We start from the raw sequence: 22,561 nt of genomic DNA on the forward strand, positions 1-22,561 counted from the left end.
AGTAAGAATTTTACATAGAATCTTTCAAGTCCTCGGTGGCCGCGTGGTTATAGCGTTAGGACTTTACGCTGCTATGACGTTGGAGCCGTAGTAAGGCAGGTTCGAATCCTAGTTAAGGCGACTTTTTTAATCGTTTTTTTTTTTAATTTTCACGTATTTTTACATATTTATTTTTACTTTTTACATATTTATTATTGATTAATACAAATTTTAGTAATGTGTTTCTTCATTTTTTTTAAATTACTTATACGCGCATTCATAATTTCAGCTAAATCGGAAAAAAAAGTTTATAATAATATAGTGTCTAATGTAGTATAGATAATGGATGGTACGGAACCCTTCGTGTGCGAGTCCGACTCGCACTTGGCCAATTTTTTATTAATTTTAAATTATCTTCATGTAATAAAACTTTCGATAAAACAAGAATTTCCAGTTCAAGTGTGAAGCGCCTAATAAAATTATAATTTTTTTCCGTAAAAATAAAATGCAAAAACCGCGCCGTAAAATTTCCCATGGCAGCTATAATTGTCGCGGCTGAAGTTGCCGTTTTATGAGCCCGTGAATCCGGTCCGGAAATAAAAATGACGTTTTCGAAATATATGAAGTCAAAAATAATCCGGCGTCGTAATTCGCTTTTACGAGCCGCCAACGTTAATTAAAGGCAAATTGGTTTACCATTAACCGCTTTTACGGGTCAATATAATTTTTACATCCCGTCTCCGCACCTCGTAAAAATTCTGCCAATATAGGACGTGCGAGTTATCATTTTGCAACCCATTTCGATGCCCTTTAGCCAAGAATTATCGTTCAATTATACCTATAGACTCGAGGTGGGCAAAGATTGAACGAGTCGTTCATTCGAACGAGTATTAAAAATGAATCGTGAGATTCGATTCATTGCTTGCAATCCGGTTCGTTCAATTGAATCGTGGCCAGCACGGATTCATAAGATTTGAACGATGAGTCGTAAAAAAGAATCGTGAGGATTGAATCGGATCACAATGCGATCGTGCGCTCAGAGAGTCGTGAGATTCGATTCATTGCTTGCAATCCGGTTCGTTCAATTGAATCGTGGCCAGCACGGATCCATATGATTTGAACGATGAGCCGTAAAAAAGAATCGTGAGAATTGAATCGGATCACAATGCGATCGTGCGTTCAAAGATTTGTGAGAATTGATTCATTGCTTAGAATACTGTTCGTTCAAATGAAACGTGGCCAGCATGGATCCATAAGATTTGAACGATGAGCCGTAAAAAAGAATCGTGAGAATTGAATCGGATCACAATGCGATCGTTCGTTCAAAGAATCGTGAGAATTGATTCATAGTTACAATACAGTTCGTTCAATTGAATCATGGCCAACATGGATCCATAAGATTTGAACAATGAGCCGTAAAAAAGAATCGTGAGGATTGAATCGGATCACAATGCGATCGTTCGTTTCTACGGCTCGGCGGTGATATAGGAATAGAGTCAGGCACCAATATTTAGAGTTGAACAATAGCCCTAAACAAACATCATGCGCATATAATGCAAACGATAAGAATGTTATTTACAAGAAAAAAATTATTTATACTGTGCTTAGTACGGGAGTATCTGTAAGGTATTTAATTTTTACGTTAATACTTTTGTTAAAATAATATTACCAACTATAAACCATTAAATGTCGGACTAAAAGACGATATCGTGTTATTATGGAACTCCAAATAAATATTGTTGGCCTCTGCTCAATATGATAAAGAAACGGCGTCAGCGATGGTTATAAAATGAGAATCGCTGTTATTTTATATGTTAAATTATATGGGCAATGTCATCAATGTTCATTTCCAAGCCAACTGGATGCCATTTTTTGGATCATGCGGTATTATATACTATTTATTATATGATTATTAAATCGGAATTAAAATATAGTTCTAAAATTATTAAATTGGTATTAAGAAGTCTTTAATAAATAGTATATATGAATTGGATTGATAATTTAATATTATTTGTAAAATAATCAATCCAATTACGCTAGTGTCATAAAGTGGTGAAAAACAAATGAAAGAACTGTATATTTCTTTTTCTGGTACCTTAAGTAAGTATCCGGCCAAATTATCGCCGGTAGTGCCAGTTACGATTCTTGTTTTTATGTTGAAAATGAAACTGTTGATGTTCTGTTAAAATGACATTATTATTATTATATTTTTTTAAGTTTCTAAAAATATCGCAGTTTTGTTTCTTTTATTGTACTTAATATGTTGCATAACTAATACCCCTGCCTCCCGCGTACAAAATGGGATACGATTTCCTTAAGCTCCGATTCATTAATAACCGATTGTATCAACGAAGTTGAGTTGCCCAAGGGGCGTCCGCTGGCTAGGTAGCGGTGGAGAGGGTTCCCAGGAGGTTCCAAAGTCCGTAAAAAAATAGAAATCCGGAACGATTATTGAATTGTAAATACATGATCATATCATAGTAGAAGGAAAAGAGTAGTTGCACTCTCCCAAATATTTTCTGCCAGTTTTTACAATCTGTCGAATATCGGCAGATTGCAGAGCGTTTCAGTTGAGTTCCATTCGTCGACCTGCGAGGTTCGAGCGTTACGTCCCAGCATAGAGACGGATTGACAAAAAATGAGTGCCCTACTGTGTGCTGCTATTGGTTGTAGTAATAATATAATTAAAAAAATTGTGCTTTGAGTTTTTTTTTGAGAGTAATTTGTGATCATGTTTGTGTTCAAGTTAATTTTTTCATGACTGATTACTACTTAATAATTTGATATTATTTTCACTTAAACTTTTCAATTTTTTTTATTGATTTTACTTTTGACAACCATCCCTCCCTTGTTTTCTGTTTAACGAACTGCATCATTGAACAAAAATTGGCTAGTACCGAAAGTACCGAAAAAAAAACTGGAAATCCCGGTTCCATAGAGGCATGGTACCGAAATTACTGCTCCTAAACAGCTCCGATTCCGGAAACGCTATAACGTACCATATCCGTGAATCGCCCTATACAGAGGGAGTCTTAAATAAGTGCAAATATTTTCAGGGGTAGTATATTTTGACCCTAGAAATATGAAGATTTTACTGCGCAATTTTTTTTTTGAACAAAAAACTCAGAAATTTTGTTTAATTTTTAGTTAAAAAACATAATTTCTTGATAATATGGTAACTAGGGTTGCGAACCGGAAATTCCCGGTTCTTTTGAGATATCAAAGAACCGGAAAATAAAAGAAAAAATTATTCTTTTATTACGTGAGAAAGTAGTGATGCTATTTCTCATTGTTCTTGCTTCTTTTCTCTTTTGAAATTTCTGTAATGTTTATTAGCAATTATTGAAGTTTAAATATGTTATTTTATTATTTAGTAAAACAAAATAAAACACTAAATCACCAAAACACTTTTACTTTTACACTGGACGCGCGTTCCGCTAACCATGCTAGCATCATCAGCAGATTTTCAAACTAAGTCATAAGAACAATCATAAGAAAGAAAATTTGTCTAAAATGCGAAATAATTTAACATTAATTAATCTAAATATAAACCACAAAAACAACACAATCAACATTCTTTCCTCTCCAAGATAAATCTCCATGCCGACCCTTCGATCATTAAATGTGTATTTTTCTCATCCAGAAATCTCTGCGGCATATTAATCTTCTGTAATTCTCTCCCCACTCTGGCTAGCTATAAATACAAGGGAAAAAGAGAGAAAAATGAGCAAGAAGGGTGGTTAAAGAAAACAATTCAGCAACCTCGCTTTCGCACATATTTTTTTGACAAATGACCTTCTTCCAAACCTGAGTAGATAAAAATTTAACTAAAAAATTCATTGTTTTTTGGTTAGTTATTAAATTATTTTGCTTAACTGAAAAGTTCTTGCAATAGCAATGGCAAACCACCTTGTGTGTATTTCCCTAGTACAACCTACCAAATAGTGCCGTGTGAACTCAGCGATAAAAATATAGCTTTAATTCTTGCCATATACAGAGTTAGTTTTCTACGATGTTCTCTATGGGTATCTCGGAAACTACTGGAGATCATACAGTCGGTTAAATGGGTAAAGAATTGCAATTTTATGGGATCATAAATATGCGCCTTTCAGATTTTTGAAAAAATTCATGGCTTACTAGATATTTCGAGAAAAAAACAAAAAACACATTTTGGCTATTTTAAAAATGGTCCCTAATTTCATTATAATACATTTTAGACAATAAGTTTTCAGATTTATTTATTTATTTCGTATGAGAAGCACAAATACAGGATATGTGAATTACATTCTATAAAACATACACAGAGATAAGCATATATATATACAAACAAATAGTTGTAAAAGAAAAAAGAAAACATGCATGAGAAATATAAGGACTTAAAAATATTACAAGTATATATAAAACATATATGTAGTCAGGGACAAAATTTACATTAAACATTTATATTGAGGTCATTTATCCAGTCAATTGCCGAAGAAGTAGCGCAAAATAAGTTCTGGATGCCCCCAGGAAAGGCTCTGGGTGGACATTCGGTCAGAATGTGTTCCATCGTTTGTCGTGGAGCGCCACAGTCGCAAGCTGGTGAGTCTTCAATTCCCCATTTATGAAGCATATCACGCCACCATGACCCACCCTAAAACGATTTAGACGACTCCAGGTATGACGAGGAAGTTCCATGTCCGGGAAGGCACCCGATATATCGGCAACTAAGTTCAAGTTGCGTGTTCCCAGACTGGTAGCCACAAGCTCGTTCCATTTGGAGTGCATATTGTACTCGCTCTTAAGTTCGTCGTCCATCTAGATTGGGTTGCGAGATTTGAGGCGCTTAGAAGGAGGAGGATTGATAGACAGTTGAATAGGTAAGCCGTCTTAGGTGGAAGCCTTCATCCACTCCTTTTGTGCCATAGCTGTTCTGCGAATTTGAGGGGGGGCTTTCAGATAAAAGTTGTAGATAATTACATCCTTAATGAGATTGCGTGCCCCGTTTTTTTCTAAAGCTTGTCATTTTTGATATATGACACGAACATATATATTTTTTTTAAATGGAAACCATGGTTGGCAATGACATCATAAAAGGCGCCATTTTTAGGCTTTTCAGCGATATAAGCTATAATGTATATATTTTTTTCGAAAAATTACTGAGCCATTCCATTCTCATCGTCACATACCATTCTTATCATTTTTAAACAATTTCACTTAGTTAACCATGGCAACAAGTTCAATCGTCTTTGCTCTCAGAAATGTCAAACTGTCATATCCAGACTTTGTAAATTAAAATAACCAAAAATTGTAAATATGAATTTTTCGAATGAAGAAAAGCGTTTAGGAATATTGGTCCAACTTTTCTTGACCATACATTTTCGAGGATACGTTAGAAAAGTTAAATTTAGAGACTCGCGCATCTATAGAGTGGTTCCAACATGACTTTCATTATGACACTCCCCCCCCCCCAAAAAAAAAGGAATGTTAAAAATTATTTATATCATAATTATTCAAACTCAGGGATAATTGCATGGGCCTCCTCGATCACCTGACATATCTATTTTAGATTTTATGCGGTATATTTTTTGGACATTTTCTAAAATAACTTAAAGTGTATGTGGTGATATTATTTTTTTAAGTTTTAGTTTGTGTAATGTAAATTGTAAAGAACCGCTTAATAAAATATTCTGTCTCTTTATAAGCTATAAATTATAATAATTAAATAAATAACAGAATAAGAATATCCTGCCAACTAAGTGAAATAATAATTAGTTAAGAAAGATAAGATTTTCCGAAAAAAAAAACATATTATAGCTTATATCGCTGAAAAGCTTAAAAATGGCGCTTTTTATGAAGTCATGGCCAACAGATGGTTCCTATTTTTAAAAAAACATAAGTTTGTGTCATATGTCAAAAATTACAGGCTTTAGAAAAAAAAACGGGAAACACAGTCTCATTAAAGATGTGATTATCTACAACTTTTATCTGAAAACTTTTTGTCTAATATAGATTACTAGCGTGTACCAGCGACTTCGTTCGCGTCGAATTAATCATTTGTAATGGTGATGATAAAGCAAAGCAAGAATTTCCATTAACATACAAAGTGGATAAAATTTTCTCACATTTATGTCAACATGAGAAAACAAATATGGCGATATTATTATATAATTTGGTAATATTTGAGAGGTAGTTTCATCTCGTTGGAATTTGACTTTCGAAAAATCCGTTTGTCAAAAATAAGCTTTTTACGTCAAGCAGTTTAAGCAGAATCGTGGTTAAGAAATTACCCAACTTTTTGGAACATCTTGTATGATTTTTTAAAAAATTTTAAAATATGTAAAAAAACCAAATAAATTATGCTTGTCCTAGCGTTTTCCCGAAAGACTAACCGTTTTTCTTGGAATTTGAGATTCGAGAAACTCCTTATCGAACCTCTACACCCCACAGTCAATCCGTTTGCCAAAAATCAGCTTTAAACGTCAAGCAGTTTAAGCAGAATCGTAATTACTCAATGGTCATATTTTATGAAACACCCTGTATAAATTTATAAAAAATCTTAAAATATGTAAAAGAACAAAATAAAATATATGTGTATAAGAGTTTTTCCGAAAAACTTACCGGTTTTGAAATAAAAAATATTTTAATATTTGAGGGATAGTTTCACCCCGTTAGAATTCGAGTTTCGAAAAATTTCTTCTTATCGAACCTCTACACCCTAAAGTCAATCTGTTTTCCAAAAATCTGCTTTTTACGTCAAGCGCTTTAAGCAGGATCGTGATTAATCAATGACCAAATTTTACGAAACACCCTGTATACATTTTTAAAAAATCTTAAAATATCTAAAAAACAAAATAAAATATACGTGTTTAAGCGTTTTTTTCGGAAACTTGACCGTTTTTTAAATAAAAAATATTGTAATATTTGAGCGGTGGTTTCACCCTTTTGGAACTGGAATTTCGAAAAATACCTTCTTATCGAACTTCTACACCCTAGAATCAACCTGTATGCCAAAATTGAGCTTCTTACGTTGATTGGTTTGAGCAGGATCGTGATTAATCAGTATGTCAGTCACTTAAGGATTTTATATATTAGTATAGATAACGGAATTAGGGACCATTTTCTTTAAAAATAGCCAAAATTTGTTTTTTTTCGAAATATCTAGTAAGCCATAAACTTTTTCAAAAATCTGAAAGGCGCATATTTATGACCCCACAAAACTGCAATTCTTTCCTCATTTAACCGATTCTCTATCTCCAGTAGTTTCCGAGATACCCATAGAGAACATCGTAGAAACTTCACTCTGTATCTTAAAAAGTTATTATACTAATACAATACTTTTCAAAAATTTTGTAGCTTCTTAAAGCAGAAGAAACGTTGTAGTTCATATGAAAGGTTATATCGTTGATATAGAACATTCATTCGTACAACAGATTCTATTGTTGTAAATTTGTGTTCAACAGATTCTCCCATTAGAACACCCCGTCAGTGAAAACAATTACAACAATTTGCTGAATTCGGTCCACTAGAATTATCACAGCTCTGATAGATGATAGTCGACATTTTTCTCCGCTAGTTGGCATCGAGTCGTTTGTCGACGTCGTGGCGCCATCAAAAATGCAATGACTATCCACGTAATTATGTGGCTAGGGCGCCAAAAAACATCTGCATCCCCAGGGGAGTTATTTGTATTGTCAGTAGGGGGCGCGACGACATGTGGAGATATTATACTGTTTGAATTTTAATGTACCGCTGTGTAGACGATTTTGACGTTGTTTCGGTTCAGCTGACCTATTTTTTGGATAAAAAGTTATGCGTGGACATATTTATCGAAAATTAATACATGAACCGATACTGAATAATTTCTGTTTTAAACTGCCCACAGACCAACAAGCATGTGCGTTGACATGCATGACCTTCGTTTCAAGATAGCATGACCTTCGTTTCAAGGGAGGCGATAATGCAATTTTATATCGTCGTGTAGAAAACAATATTAAAAAGTATTCAGAAAAATTATTATTTCAAGGAATTTATTACGAGTAGAAAAAATATTGTGCTGGGTTGGTGTTGGTTTCTATGTAATTTGACAAATAAATAAAGCTGTCTCTTTAGTTGTCAGTTTTGAGTTAATATATTTTAATTCTCTTTCGTGTCGATTGCTGATTGAATTGGAGCCATAAATGGCTCAAAACGAATTAAGTAAATTACCAACAGATATTCATGCTGAGGCGACAAACGCCATATCCAAACTACTTCCATTTAAATCCCGAATAACTTATGAAAAGGAATACAAAAATTTTAAAAAATGGAAGGAATTGAAAAACGTGCGACAAGAAATAAAGTTTTTAACCTATCCTCGCTGTTAAAGTATCATTTAATCTACCCTTGCGGTTGAAGTACTATTTTATCTACTATTTTTTATATATAAGGCAATTTTAACAGTTGCTATGGAAAAAAGTTTAAAAAGTATGTCGATTTGTTTTATTTCTACATTTTAGGTGAATATTGGGCACCCATAGCAACAAACCGCGGAGTTGTTTAATTCTCCACCCGGAAGGCGAATGGCAAAGTTAAAGATTTTAAATGGCTTTACAGTCGATTTGATTTATATAACGTAGCGTTTCAATTTAAAGTTGTTTCAAAGCGTTCAAGTAGCCCTTTAAGCATGTTTATTATTGCAGGTAGTTGAATACTTACAAAATCAATTAGCTTCTGTATAGGTTGCGTTACGAATGCAGTGGTGAAGGTCACGTAGTTCGAAATTGTTATATAAAATTTTACGATTTATATAGGGCTCTTAAAAATAATTATGTACAAAAATGTTTTTTAAGAAGAACTGGATAATTCCTTGGAAAATTTCTTTTTTTATTATTATAGGAGCTACAGATGTCCGACCCACTGTTTCAGAATTCTGTAGATAAATCTAATAATATAGAAATAAATCATAACAATAATACGAAACCTATTTTTACAATTATAAGGTATTACGAGGTTTCGTTTGCAAACAATAGATTAATCTGCTATAAAACCATAGGCCGGAAAGCAGCAATCCGGGGCGCGGCTGTTAATAGGATTCAATCTATTTACGTTGAAATTAGCCCTTAATTGTAACGGGGGGTGCTGTTTACGTCCCTCGTCGACCTCGAACCGTTCATTTAACCACTCCGGTTCGCAGGTATAGGGGTTGTAATATGTGAAATTTAATATACTTGTTCGTATATTGACCGATAAGTCTATTTGCTTCTTTTAAACTCTTCCGGGATGTTAGTTAAAGAAACTAATTTCGTTTACAGTTATAACCACTATTGCATGACAATTATGATACATATTACAGGGCTATATTATAATCTACACTCAGATGCAAAAAACTTTTAGTCAAATTTAAAGTGTTATATACTTTTTATTTTCTGACCAATTTCCATGATTTTTCTTGCAGACTGCAATAAATATATCAACTTTAATTCACAATCTCAATGTTTTTTATAAACTATCCCAAGTAGACTTTTTAGACATAAAATCGAAACAAAATCTCAGCTGAGAAACATTGCAAAACAGTTTCGTCACATTTTTGGTACATATGTTTCGTAACATAAATCGTTTTTTGTTTAGAAACATTTTACCAAAATATGGTTTCGCTACATCAGCTAGAACAATAAAGATCTTATTGAAATGAAAATAAAAATTTATATTTCAAACAAAAATACTTTGTGGGAACAAATAATGATATATAGAAGAGCTATTAAAGATATGAAAGTGCATTATTAAATTAAACGAGGAATTTGCTTTTGCCAGACATTTTGTCAAAAAACAAAGATTTTTAAGACAAAAAAATTATGCCCGTGGTCGACATTGTTGATGGTTGTTTTCATTTTGAAATCCACCCACAGACATAGACTATTTTAGTTTGGTATTTTGTTTCTTCGCATTTAGAAACAGTGCTGCTGAAAACGGGAACATCTTGGACACAAATTGCAGAAAATAAGTTTTGATTCCGCATCGAAACATTTCAGAAAACGGCTAGTGCCACCACATTGGAACCACATGTAATAAAGCCATATAAAATATATAGCTTTCGATGCGTATCACATCTACGCCACTGGTTGAAACTAAAACCTCTTGTTTTTACATTTAAAGTGTCTCTGTTAGACAGACTCCTATAATAAAATTTTAAACGATACCTTTAACTGTTAAAAAAACTATTAAAGAATATCTTTAATTTTTCAAAAATTTTAACACCCTGTATCTTAGTATCATAGTGTGCTAAATCAAAATTAATATTTCGACGTCCTCTATCATTCCCCGAAAGCATGACCGACTTATAGGTATCACCCTGTATAGAGGTGGCTTTGGTGACTATTGTCGTAATGTCATATTACGCTGCATTGGATGCCCTATAGTAAATTAATAAACATTAATAACAATAAGAGAACTAACGATATTAAAGAAAACACATGAGTTGATATATTTATATATAGTTTGCTAAAAGTTCATGTAAATTGACCAAAAAAATGAAAACCTATCTCTGTTTAGTTTTCCTATGTATCCAATTTTAAACCCAATAGTTCTCTGAGGTTCATTTCAGATACTATATCGTTGTTTTAAGAAAGACAACGATCTCCTTAGGCTTATTAAGAATAATATATTAAAAATTTTACATAAAATAAAATATAAACATTCAAAGTTAACTAGTTACATTACTATAACAGTACGAAATAAAAACATAGATACCTTTATCTTGGAAAACATACCGCAAAATTGCAAAAGTCTAACTAACTAAATATTTGCCTAACGACGTTCATTTGAGAGCATTGCATAAAATTGGAAAACGTTTCCACCTATTTGAAAGTCAAAGGAAAAATTTAAAAAGCTTGATAAATGGATCCCCGCATATATTGAATGAGAGATAAAAAGTAATAAACGTTAACTTTTAAAAATAGGTTCAAACGCTCTATACCTCATAAATTTTAAAAATTATGTTAAGGACTATTACCAACACCATTGATTGAAGAAATAAGAAGACGCAACCTTATGGACAATTTTGTGGCACAAAACATGTCCGAGATCCGAGATGTAGCTGGCATTACCGTTACCTGTCCGAGATTTAGTTTACCTGTGCGCTGCTAGTCGTTTACAGCGCAGCGGATAAAGAATACTGTACCGTAGTTCTGCTTTCAGTCGACAGAGTGAGTGGTTGCCGGAGACAGTGCTGCCAGAACTACGGATTAATCCGTAGATTTACGGATTTTGGGTACATCAGCACGTTAATAATACGGATTTCCTATTATTAAGCAATTTAATATTAAATTAAATTATTAAACAAAGAACAGCGTCAGAGTTGGCTTGGAAATGAAGATCGCTGTTATTTCATATGTAAAATATTATGGTAAATGTCAATAGTTCGTCATTTCCAAGCTAACTAAACAACTTTTTTCGATCATACGGCACATTCAGTATCTAAAAAAGAACTTCTATTTTTGTTGTTTATTCTAATTTAACATGAATAAATTTTCCATAGACAAACGCGGATTTTTCATCCAAATATATTTTCGTCAAACGTATTACAGATATTATACATTATATGGCACCACTGTCGCTTTCAGTTCCACACCGTCTTCGATATGCCTTCACTAGCAGAATTAGAGAAAATGAGAGTTTTACGCGTTGGCCGCAGAACGAGTAGAGGCTCCACCGTACAGCACTTGAGACGCAAGGGGAAATAAAATCAGTCTTGTCGCGAATATGCCCATTTGATTGCGTATCTTTCCAATTCTTTTAATGAACGCCATCACATTGTAACAATAAGTACAAATTTTAAAACGATATTTCAATAATTTTAGGCTATAGAGGGCGAGTCTTAAATAAGTGCAAATTTTTGAAATGAAACTTTTCTTTACGCACGATGGGAGTAAAAATTCAAGGCCGTGACACACCACGGCCTTGATACGGTATGACCTTGACCATGCTTTGACGCACGAGCTAGCGAAAGAAAGTGGTAAGGATCGCGCAAACACCAAAAAACATTTGATTTAAAGCTAAGTGAAGCATTATAATAAACTTCATACTGTACCTGGGTCCCAATATCCTCTGGTTGTGTGCTAGGAAGTAAATTTTCACGCAAATTTTTATCGATAGGTTTGTAGCTTCTGAATAATGGTCTAGGTAAAGCATTTAGCTTATTTGCTAGCTCAGAATTAGAATAACATTTATTATTATTTTATAACATTATTATTATTTTATTAGAGTTCAGCAACTTGCATTTTCATATGGAGACCATCGTCATATTTATTTCAAATTAATAAGCAACGAGAATATTTATATAATTTAACAAAATTACTGTAAACCACTGTACATACCAATGACTAAAGAATATAAGGACATGTAACGCCCCTATACGGGCTGCAGCACAATTTGTGACCTTAGAGACCTTTCTTTTGATGGCAAACAATGAGTCATCATTTGGGCACCAGCGACAATTTTAGCGATTTTTAATAGTTTGTGTGTAGTATGTGTGTAACTTTGTATACACACCCAAGTAGCATTTTCACGACTTGCGACCACATGTTTACTAAACACAACGTTGGATTAGTTACAAAAAATAGTTAGCTCCCTACCTTGGGTATTAAAATAAATTTAAACGTTTTTATAACGTTGTGCCGACGTTGGACTAGTACTACAGCAAAGTAGAAGCTTCTGCGACGTCGAATAAACGTTGTCTTGTAACCTTTTTTGCTTAAGTGATCTTTAGGTGATTCGGACAACGTAGTTACAACGTTGGACAATATAGAGTTTTCCGACGTCAGTTTCAGGACCTATTCCAACGTTATGCAAACGTCGTCTGTTTTACTAATTCCAACGTTGTTTAGATTTCCTTATTCTTACGTTGGTAGGACGAGTCACTACCTTTTGCAACTGTATTGAACCATAACCTTAAATCTTAAATTTTCACTTCACTGTTCTGTTCAGTCAGACAGTTCAGTGCTGTTTTTGTTTTTATAAAAAAACTTAATTAAAATGGGACATAAGAAAGGTACATATAAAACTAAATTTAAATATACATCGACATATATTACCGATAGTTTATCCACTCCCTCGTTTATTTAGATTATAGAAGGCGGCACAAGCTAGATTCTAGGATGACTAAATTAGGCAATCTTGCGACTAGTATACTACCTGTTAAGGCCGAACTGCGACTTTATTAGTCCAGTATGCGACTACTCGAACTACTCCATCTTAATCTCCCAAAACAACAAAGTGAAAGCCGCCATGTTGTTAAATAAGAAAATGTTTCGTTCCTAAAATAGCAATTCCTGCTTTTTGAATACATTAACTTGAAATATTTGACCCTAAATATTACGCGGAAAAAAATTATTCTCATTTTACTAAAAAAAAATCCAAGAAAATTTTTAAAACTTCTTTAATTTTAAGGCCCATTAGTATTTTTCAAAGTAGAAACAATACATTTATCAATAAAGTTGTTTTCGTTTAACTTTTTTGCCTTGGGTAACGAGTTACAGAGTCGGTTAAAGTGTTTCAATAATTATGATCTTCAAACATCCTCCACACTTAAATACTTTTGTTTTGTCTTCCTTCACTGCCATCTGACATATGTCTCTACCTAAATCATAAAAATAATATTTTACTATAATTATCCCAATTTAGGATAAAACGCGACTTAGACGCCATATTAGTTTTGTATTTCTGTGAATTAGATTTTAAACAACGTTGCAGTTTGTACTAAATTAGGCTTCTAGCCAACGTCGGTATCCAACGTCGTTTCGACCCAAAAATTATTCTCCAAACTAGTGCAGACTAGGGTTGGCACGAGGTTGTGCTGACGTTGCGCCCCGACGTTTGGTCGCGTGACACAACGTTGTCCCGACGTCCAAATGCTGCTTGGGCATTGTTTGTGTGTAACTTTGTATAAACTTTATTACAATGGTGCTTAGTTGTTCAGCTTTTAAGTGTAAAAGCAGCAGCGATAAGAAAGAGCCAAAGTTTGGCTCAAAAAACGTTTCATAGGTAAATAAACAGTCCACTCCAACTTTTTAGCGTTTTCTTATTGAATTCCCGATAATTATTCTTCAATTTCAATTAACATCTATATCATGTAGTTGATATGTGCTATACGCCGATACTAGTTTTGTACCATTTGTTAACATCTTAAGACGTTTTTTTCGTAATTAATTAGGATGATACACCATAGGCGTAGTTCAAAAAATATAAATATTGCTTCAAACAGCTAGGTTAAGAAAAATATGTGCCACGACACTGTTTGGTGACATCGGCAAAATTTGCCAATTTGCTCTCGGGTCTTATTTGTCCTTGGATTCTTTAGTCATTGATACATACCAATAATTGTTGGTTAGGTTCAAAAATTTTATTCTCTTTTTAAATAAATTTAAGCGTTAACGTTATCATTCATTGTTCATTGTTCATTATCAAGGCATTTGCATAAAAGTATTTATTTTGGTTTGAAACCAAACCAAACCAAACCAAACCAAACCATCGTCATATTTATTTCAAATTAATAAGCAACGAGAATATTTATATAATTTAACAAAATTACTGTAAACCACTGTACATACCAATGACTAAAGAATATAAGGACATGTAACGCCCCTATACGGGCTGCAGCACAATTTGTGACCTTAGAGACCTTTCTTTTGATGGCAAACAATGAGTCATCATTTGGGCACCAGCGACAATTTTAGCGATTTTTAATAGTTTGTGTGTAGTATGTGTGTAACTTTGTATACACACCCAAGTAGCATTTTCACGACTTGCGACCACATGTTTACTAAACACAACGTTGGATTAGTTACAAAAAATAGTTAGCTCCCTACCTTGGGTATTAAAATAAATTTAAACGTTTTTATAACGTTGTGCCGACGTTGGACTAGTACTACAGCAAAGTAGAAGCTTCTGCGACGTCGAATAAACGTTGTCTTGTAACCTTTTTTGCTTAAGTGATCTTTAGGTGATTCGGACAACGTAGTTACAACGTTGGACAATATAGAGTTTTCCGACGTCAGTTTCAGGACCTATTCCAACGTTATGCAAACGTCGTCTGTTTTACTAATTCCAACGTTGTTTAGATTTCCTTATTCTTACGTTGGTAGGACGAGTCACTACCTTTTTGCAACTGTATTGAACCATAACCTTAAATCTTAAATTTTCACTTCACTGTTCTGTTCAGTCAGACAGTTCAGTGCTGTTTTTGTTTTTATAAAAAAAAACTTAATTAAAATGGGACATAAGAAAGGTACATATAAAACTAAATTTAAATATACATCGACATATATTACCGATAGTTTATCCACTCCCTCGTTTATTTAGATTATAGAAGGCGGCACAAGCTAGATTCTAGGATGACTAAATTAGGCAATCTTGCGACTAGTATACTACCTGTTAAGGCCGAACTGCGACTTTATTAGTCCAGTATGCGACTACTGAACTACTCCATCTTAATCTCCCAAAACAACAAAGTGAAAGCCGCCATGTTGTTAAATAAGAAAATGTTTCGTTCTAAAATAGCAATTCCTGCTTTTTGAATACATTAACTTGAAATATTTGACCCTAAATATTACGCGGAAAAAAAATTATTCTCATTTTACTAAAAAAAAAAATCCAAGAAAATTTTTAAAACTTCTTTAATTTTAAGGCCCATTAGTATTTTTCAAAGTAGAAACAATACATTTATCAATAAAGTTGTTTTCGTTTAACTTTTTTGCCTTGGGTAACGAGTTACAGAGTCGGTTAAAGTGTTTCAATAATTATGATCTTCAAACATCCTCCACACTTAAATACTTTTGTTTTGTCTTCCTTCACTGCCATCTGACATATGTCTCTACCTAAATCATAAAAATAATATTTTACTATAATTATCCCAATTTAGGATAAAACGCGACTTAGACGCCATATTAGTTTTGTATTTCTGTGAATTAGGATTTTAAACAACGTTGCAGTTTGTACTAAATTAGGCTTCTAGCCAACGTCGGTATCCAACGTCGTTTCGACCCAAAAATTATTCTCCAAACTAGTGCAGACTAGGGTTGGCACGAGGTTGTGCCGACGTTGCGCCCCGACGTTTGGTCGCGTGACACAACGTTGTCCCGACGTCCAAATGCTGCTTGGGCATTGTTTGTGTGTAACTTTGTATAAACTTTATTACAATGGTGCTTAGTTGTTCAGCTTTTAAGTGTAAAAGCAGCAGCGATAAGAAAGAGCCAAAAGTTTGGCTCAAAAAAACGTTTCATAGGTAAATAAACAGTCCACTCCAACTTTTTAGCGTTTTCTTATTGAATTCCCGATAATTATTCTTCAATTTCAATTAACATCTATATCATGTAGTTGATATGTGCTATACGCCGATACTAGTTTTGTACCATTTGTTAACATCTTAAGACGTTTTTTTCGTAATTAATTAGGATGATACACCATAGGCGTAGTTCAAAAAATATAAATATTGCTTCAAACAGCTAGGTTAAGAAAAATATGTGCCACGACACTGTTTGGTGACATCGGCAAAATTTGCCAATTTGCTCTCGGGTCTTATTTGTCCTTGGATTCTTTAGTCATTGATACATACCAATAATTGTTGGTTAGGTTCAAAAATTTTATTCTCTTTTTAAATAAATTTAAGCGTTAACGTTATCATTCATTGTTCATTGTTCATTATCAAGGCATTTGCATAAAAGTATTTATTTTGGTTGGTATTCCACAAATTTTCAAGCTATTGAGGAAACAGAAAATGTACAGATTACAGGAATAAATTGAAAATAACATTTATTTTGAAAGAGCAGTATATGTCAGTTTTTCAAGCATGTCCTTCAAATACTCCAATTTAACAGCCGTTAGTAAGAAGTTTCACGTTGGTGCACACACAAATTTTTTATAATCAATTCTGTATTTTTAATGCTTCATTTCCCAGGAAATTATAAATGCCTTGGATATTTTTTTATACCAAAAGCTTAAGACTGAAAACTTAAGGATTCTTTGTAATAACTATATTTATACAGGGTGAATTTTCTACGATGTTCTCTATGGGCATCTCGGAAACTACTGGAGATAGAGAGTCGGTTAAATGGGTAAAGAATTGCAGTTTTGTGGGGTCATAAATATGCGCCTTTCAGATTTTTGATAAATTTCATGGCTTACTAGATATTTCGAAAAAAAAACTCATTTCGGCTATTTTAAAAATTGTCCGTAATTCCATTATAATATGTTTAAATTAATGATTAATGTTTTTTAAATAGAAAACAAGGTTGACCATATGACTTCATAAAAAGCACCATTTTTAAGATTTTCAGCGATATAAGCTATAATAAGTTTTTTTTTTCTAAAAATAACTGAGTTATTTTAAAACATAGAAATAAGGTCATTCCGTACTTAACAGCACATGTTTTTCTTTCTCTTTAGGTAAGCGGGACGTTACACAATACGGGTCAGTCCCTCGTGTTCCGAGTGGACAAGGACACGAAGCAGCACGTGAATATTTCAGGAGGGCCTCTGGCGTACCGCTACCAATTCGAGGAGATATACATCCACTACGGTACGGACAATCAGCAGGGCTCCGAACACCACATCCAGGGCTATTCCTTTCCAGCAGAGGTAAGAGTTTTACCTACGAATCGTTTTTTCTTAACCTGTGTTGTTAACGGTTACTGAGTTTCTCTATTCAATGGTCTCCAAAAAAAATCTCGATTTTTCTCTCAGTTTTGGGAGCATGTAGGTTAATTTAGAGTATTTTTTAATATATAGAGAGTTCTACAGAGTGCCCCAAAGTTGCACATTAAAGTTGTGTTTTTTGTAATGGAACACAGCCAGTGCTGCCACCATCGGAGAATATTGTAAACAACTGATATATACAAATACACGAGTTTAAATAGAAAGTATACGGAAAAATTATTATACCGTATGATCGAAAAAAAATGGCGTCTAGTTGGCTGGGAAATGAAGATCGCTGTCATTTTAAATGTAAATTTATATGGGAAATGTCATCGATCGTCATTTCCCAGCCAACTGGACGCCGTTTTTTCTCGATCATACGGTATAATTATTCTAAAAACATTAGGAAGTTAGTTATCAATAATCAAAGTAAATATTTTAATATCTTCAGCAGGTCTAACTTGTATTAAAATGTAACGAATTTTTTTAAACGTACATATAATTATAATTTTAGAAGATGTTCATAAAACTAGTGGATTGAATAAAGTATACCATTAATATTGCAAATTATATTTTATTCCCTCATAGTATATTATGTCTATTTAATTTTTTGATTATGTAACGAGCACTTTGTTTAATCACTTGTTTCGTCGAACTGCTTGAATCCATTTTTCCTTTTGATCAAATCGGTGTGAGGAACTATGAAGCTATAAAATGTTGTTTCGGGAGAGTTGAATATCCGGGAGAGTTGAGTTATTTAATGTTATTGCACTCAACAATGCCCTAATTACGCTCTCATTTACGCAATAACATTTTTTCAGCAACTTTATTAACATTTGAAATTGTCGCAACACAACGCGACGCGACGCCTAGTTCGGATTCTTCTTCATATATTTTTTACTACCCGAAACAGGGAAATGCTCTCAACACGAACAGCAGCGGAGATAAGTACCAAAACTGTAGTTGTTGAAACAACGCAAGGAACTTCACAAGGTGGAGTGACCTCCCCCCTACTGTGGAGCTTGGTAGAGGATGAACTACTGGAAGAATTAACTCTAGCGGGAATATACTGCATAGGGTATGCAGATGACATAGTCATCATTGCACGGGGGAAACATGAAGGCACCCTGTGTGTCTGTCAGGCTGAGTATTAACTCAGATAAAACCGCAGTAGTGCCATCCACCAGAAAGCGAAGTTTGAAAAACTTGAAAAGAATCCATCTAGATGGAAAGGAAATACTGCCATCACAGGGAAGTGAAATATCGGGGAATAACCCTGGATAGTAAACTTCTCTGGAACAGGCATATTAAGAACATTACCAGCAAAGCCACAAAGGCTTTCATGATATGCAGAAGACTGGCGGGAAATAGGTGAGGCTGCGCCCCTTACATTTTGCGCTGGATGCCATGATGCCATCGAGCCCATGATTACTTATGATTACCCATGATTACTTATGGAGCAGTTGCTTGGTATACAAAACTAGAGCAACGTTGAGCAAGGCAAAACCTGTGCGAAGTACAGAGACTGGCATGTATCTGTATCACAGGTGCCATGAGAACATGTCCAACAGCAGCAATGGAGGTCATTCTAGACCTAACACCACTGCACATTGTCGTCGGTAGTTATGCCAATCCGACAATGATTAGAATGGTCATTGACGGAAACAGTACTGGGAGAATTTTCAGGTCAGGGGCTTGGAACACCCTCAAAAAGAAAATTCCATTTCTCCAACTCCCAGTGGCTGACATACCAAGAATTTACAACTTTAAGAAACACCTCACGGTAGTATTGAGTAATAAAAAGGATTGGAAGAAAGAAACGCTTTCTCAGCATATAAAAAACCATATCATCACGTGATATACTGATGCTTCCAAAACCAAATCAAGGAATATACTGCATGGGATAGGAGTATTTGGGCCGAAAACTAAATACTCCGAACCAATGGGCACCTACCCCAGTATCCTTCAGGCAGAAATTTACGCTATCAAAACATGCGTACAATTTATCTTAGATAGGAACTATCGAAAACAGGAAATTGCCATCCTATCCGATAGTCAAGCAGCACTTAACGCGATCAACTCAGTAACCATCAATTCGTAGTTGGTCAAAGAATGCCTAGAGAAGCTCAACAAATTAGGCAGTAAGTTAAGTTAATTAAGAAAATAAAGTCCTCCTACTCTGGGTGCCTGCTCACCAAGGGATAGAAGGCAATAAAAAAGCAAATAATATAGCCAGGAAAGGAGCGAACACTCCACTAACTGGACCAGAACCGTTCTGTTTTTCAAACGGGAACCAACTGAAAGTGGAACTGAAGAATCTGGAAGACTCCGTCCGTAACTTGGAATGGGTGTCCTCCAACCTAAGACTCTCGAAAATGTTCCTCAGAACTTACGACCGAGAAAAATCAAAGGTTTTCTTCGATTTAAGTAAAAACAATCTTCGGGTTGTCACAGGGTTTCTAACAGGACACTGTCTCCTCAACAAACACCTCAGTAGGCTGAAGCTGAGAAACAACGGCAAATGCAGATTTTGTGGGGAAAATTGCGACCATTCGTGCCATGAACTTTGGTACGTCTGATGTTGAGGATGGAAAGCTGGCCTCTGTGGAGCCGTCTCAGCTACTGGCTTTTGTTAAAGCCCTGAGACTGTATGATGAGTTATAACTCGTTGAAGAAAGGGGAACACACAATAGATCTATAAGGTCGCGGTGATTAACTCCCTTCCTAAACGTTCTACATTCTACCCGAAACAGCGTTATATTACACAAACCTCGTACTTGAGTGTTTTATAGTTTCAATAAGTGCACTAACAAAAAACTAAAATACTTAAATATTATGACAAAGTCACGATATTGTTTTTTATGCAATCAACATGAACTGTAACCGGGACGGCGCGGCGCGGCGTAAAATACATAGCGAAAATTTCTGATTTCTGCCGTATACAGCGCTGCGGTCGGAATTTTTTGAAATCAACTGAAATAAATGAACCTATAAAACTCACTGCATTCACAAAGCACTAGGTAGATACATTCTCTCTCTTGTTTCAGTGCTTGCAAAATACAACAATAATTTAAAAGTTGCTGAGGCATGATTTTGTAACATTTTATAACAAGTTTCCTTTGTGTAATATTAAACCTGAACAATAAATAAAATTTCCTTTGCAGTAAAATTATTTACACCAAAAGTAATTTTACAAATTAAGAAGCTGTTCTGTTAAAGAATATTTCATTTCTAGCTTGGCACTGTATTATCGTCTATTCCTTTGAAGATAAAGCATTCGCTTTACAAGGTTAGACGTCAAAGGAAAATCTTACGTCTTACAGTAATCCCGAACGATCCGATGTATTCTACATCCGCTGTAAGCCACCTCGATAACGGCAAAGAAAGTAAATAGGGTTGAAAATTTACAGAATTACGCCGATATTTATATTTAAAGTCAACCAGGGCTTGGATTTTTAGGATTTATCGTTTGATTTAATATTATTGTTAAGTTTTTCGTCGGTTCCGTGTGGATAGAAAGTCTAATTTATTTAAACACAATTTATTTTACACTAAGTAACAAAACAATAACGATAGAACTACTTAAAGAACTATTTACAACTTATTTACTATTTACCTAACTATTTATCTAAAAGGAATTTATACTCTGTTTTTTTTCTCAGGTAAGATTTCGACAGACGATGACAGAAGAAAAGCAGATGACGTCCCATACCAATCTATTTATTTTACTAAAAAAAGTTTCTAATAATTTTTAAGTTAACTATGGATGGGTTTAAATATAAATCCGTCATACGTCGTCTCATGTTTTTAACCAGTTTTATTTGTTTATTTAAAAAATGACAGATCGTATTTCAATTTTATTGGTTTGACGGAACGACGAATGACAAACGGACGTCGATGCGTATGAACTCGCCTTTAGATTTTTGACGCTTGTCAAAGTCTTGCTAAATTAGAGGTTATAATTTTGTGTCAACTTTTGTCAGTTTTGTCTCTGGTTTTGTCAAATACCCTACGTTTTGGAAGATGATGCATTTTGATTCGTGTTCTTACGTGTGTTTTGTGTCTTTTGAAGTCAAGTGGAGGAAAAATCGAGTGAAAATTAACCGTAGACCCAGAGCACAGTTTATGGTTAATACTCGCTGCCCAGGCAAAAAGTCTTATACAGCAATAAAGTTACCATCATTAAAGTTCGTATACCATCTCGTAAGTGCATCTCGAATATGGTAGAAGGACCATACTAAACACATACTAAAAACTGGAGTAGCTGTAAAATATCGACATCACACGATACGTAAATAATGGATTTTAGTACTGCACTAGAAAAATAATGCCAAAGGTACTGGTTTAAAAAATTAAGATTAAAGTTAATTAATCAACCTTTAAGGTACCTATAAAATTTGGTAAGTGTTATTAATAATAAAATAGTTTGTTTTATTTATGTTGTTTTATTTATTCCTGCGGAATATTACAAATTTGTATTTGTACATAAGTTATATTGATAAATATAATTATAAATGCCGGAAGTTTCATAAAGCTTGAAAGTAAGAAATAGTTCTTTTTTATATTTTTTTGGTATGTGGTGTCTTGTTCTTGTTTGATTTGTATTAACACATACCGTTTTTTATTAAATTAAATAACTCGACATTTTTTCAGTTTTATACAGTTTTTTCACAATATTTTGAAGTAATCACTTGTCAGTCAAATTTTAAATATAATAATTTCCTGCTATGCGTTCCAGTTGTACCAACTTATTTCTTTGTAAAATAAAATAAACTACTTTGAAATTAAAATGACAGACACATCTATCACTGTCAAGGATCTTCTCGTTGGACAGACTATATTTTGAATTTAGCGCGGCAACTGTACGTCGACCGATCTGTTTCTGTCCCTCCTTCGCACAGGCCTTGGGTTATATACCCACAGCTAAACAGTTATC

The 22,561-nt window shown here is 34.1% G+C and overlaps 1 protein-coding gene across 1 annotated transcript in view; it reads left to right on the forward strand.

The window, feature by feature from the left end:
* The first annotated feature begins 4,334 nt into the window (after window positions 1-4,334).
* LOC115888118 (carbonic anhydrase-related protein 10-like) overlaps window positions 4,335-22,561 on the forward strand; it is a 251,929-nt gene continuing 233,702 nt past the window's right edge. The window contains exons 1-4 of the mRNA XM_030907702.1: window positions 4,335-4,370; window positions 4,443-4,560; window positions 10,940-11,070; window positions 17,377-17,568. Coding sequence (XP_030763562.1) covers window positions 4,335-4,370; window positions 4,443-4,560; window positions 10,940-11,070; window positions 17,377-17,568 — 477 coding nt within the window. The remainder of the gene's footprint in view (window positions 4,371-4,442; window positions 4,561-10,939; window positions 11,071-17,376; window positions 17,569-22,561) is intronic.

This window comes from Sitophilus oryzae, unplaced genomic scaffold (genome assembly GCF_002938485.1).
Source record: "Sitophilus oryzae breed Bouriz unplaced genomic scaffold, Soryzae_2.0 scaffold_684_pilon_pilon, whole genome shotgun sequence".
NCBI classification, from domain to species: domain Eukaryota; kingdom Metazoa; phylum Arthropoda; class Insecta; order Coleoptera; family Curculionidae; genus Sitophilus; species Sitophilus oryzae.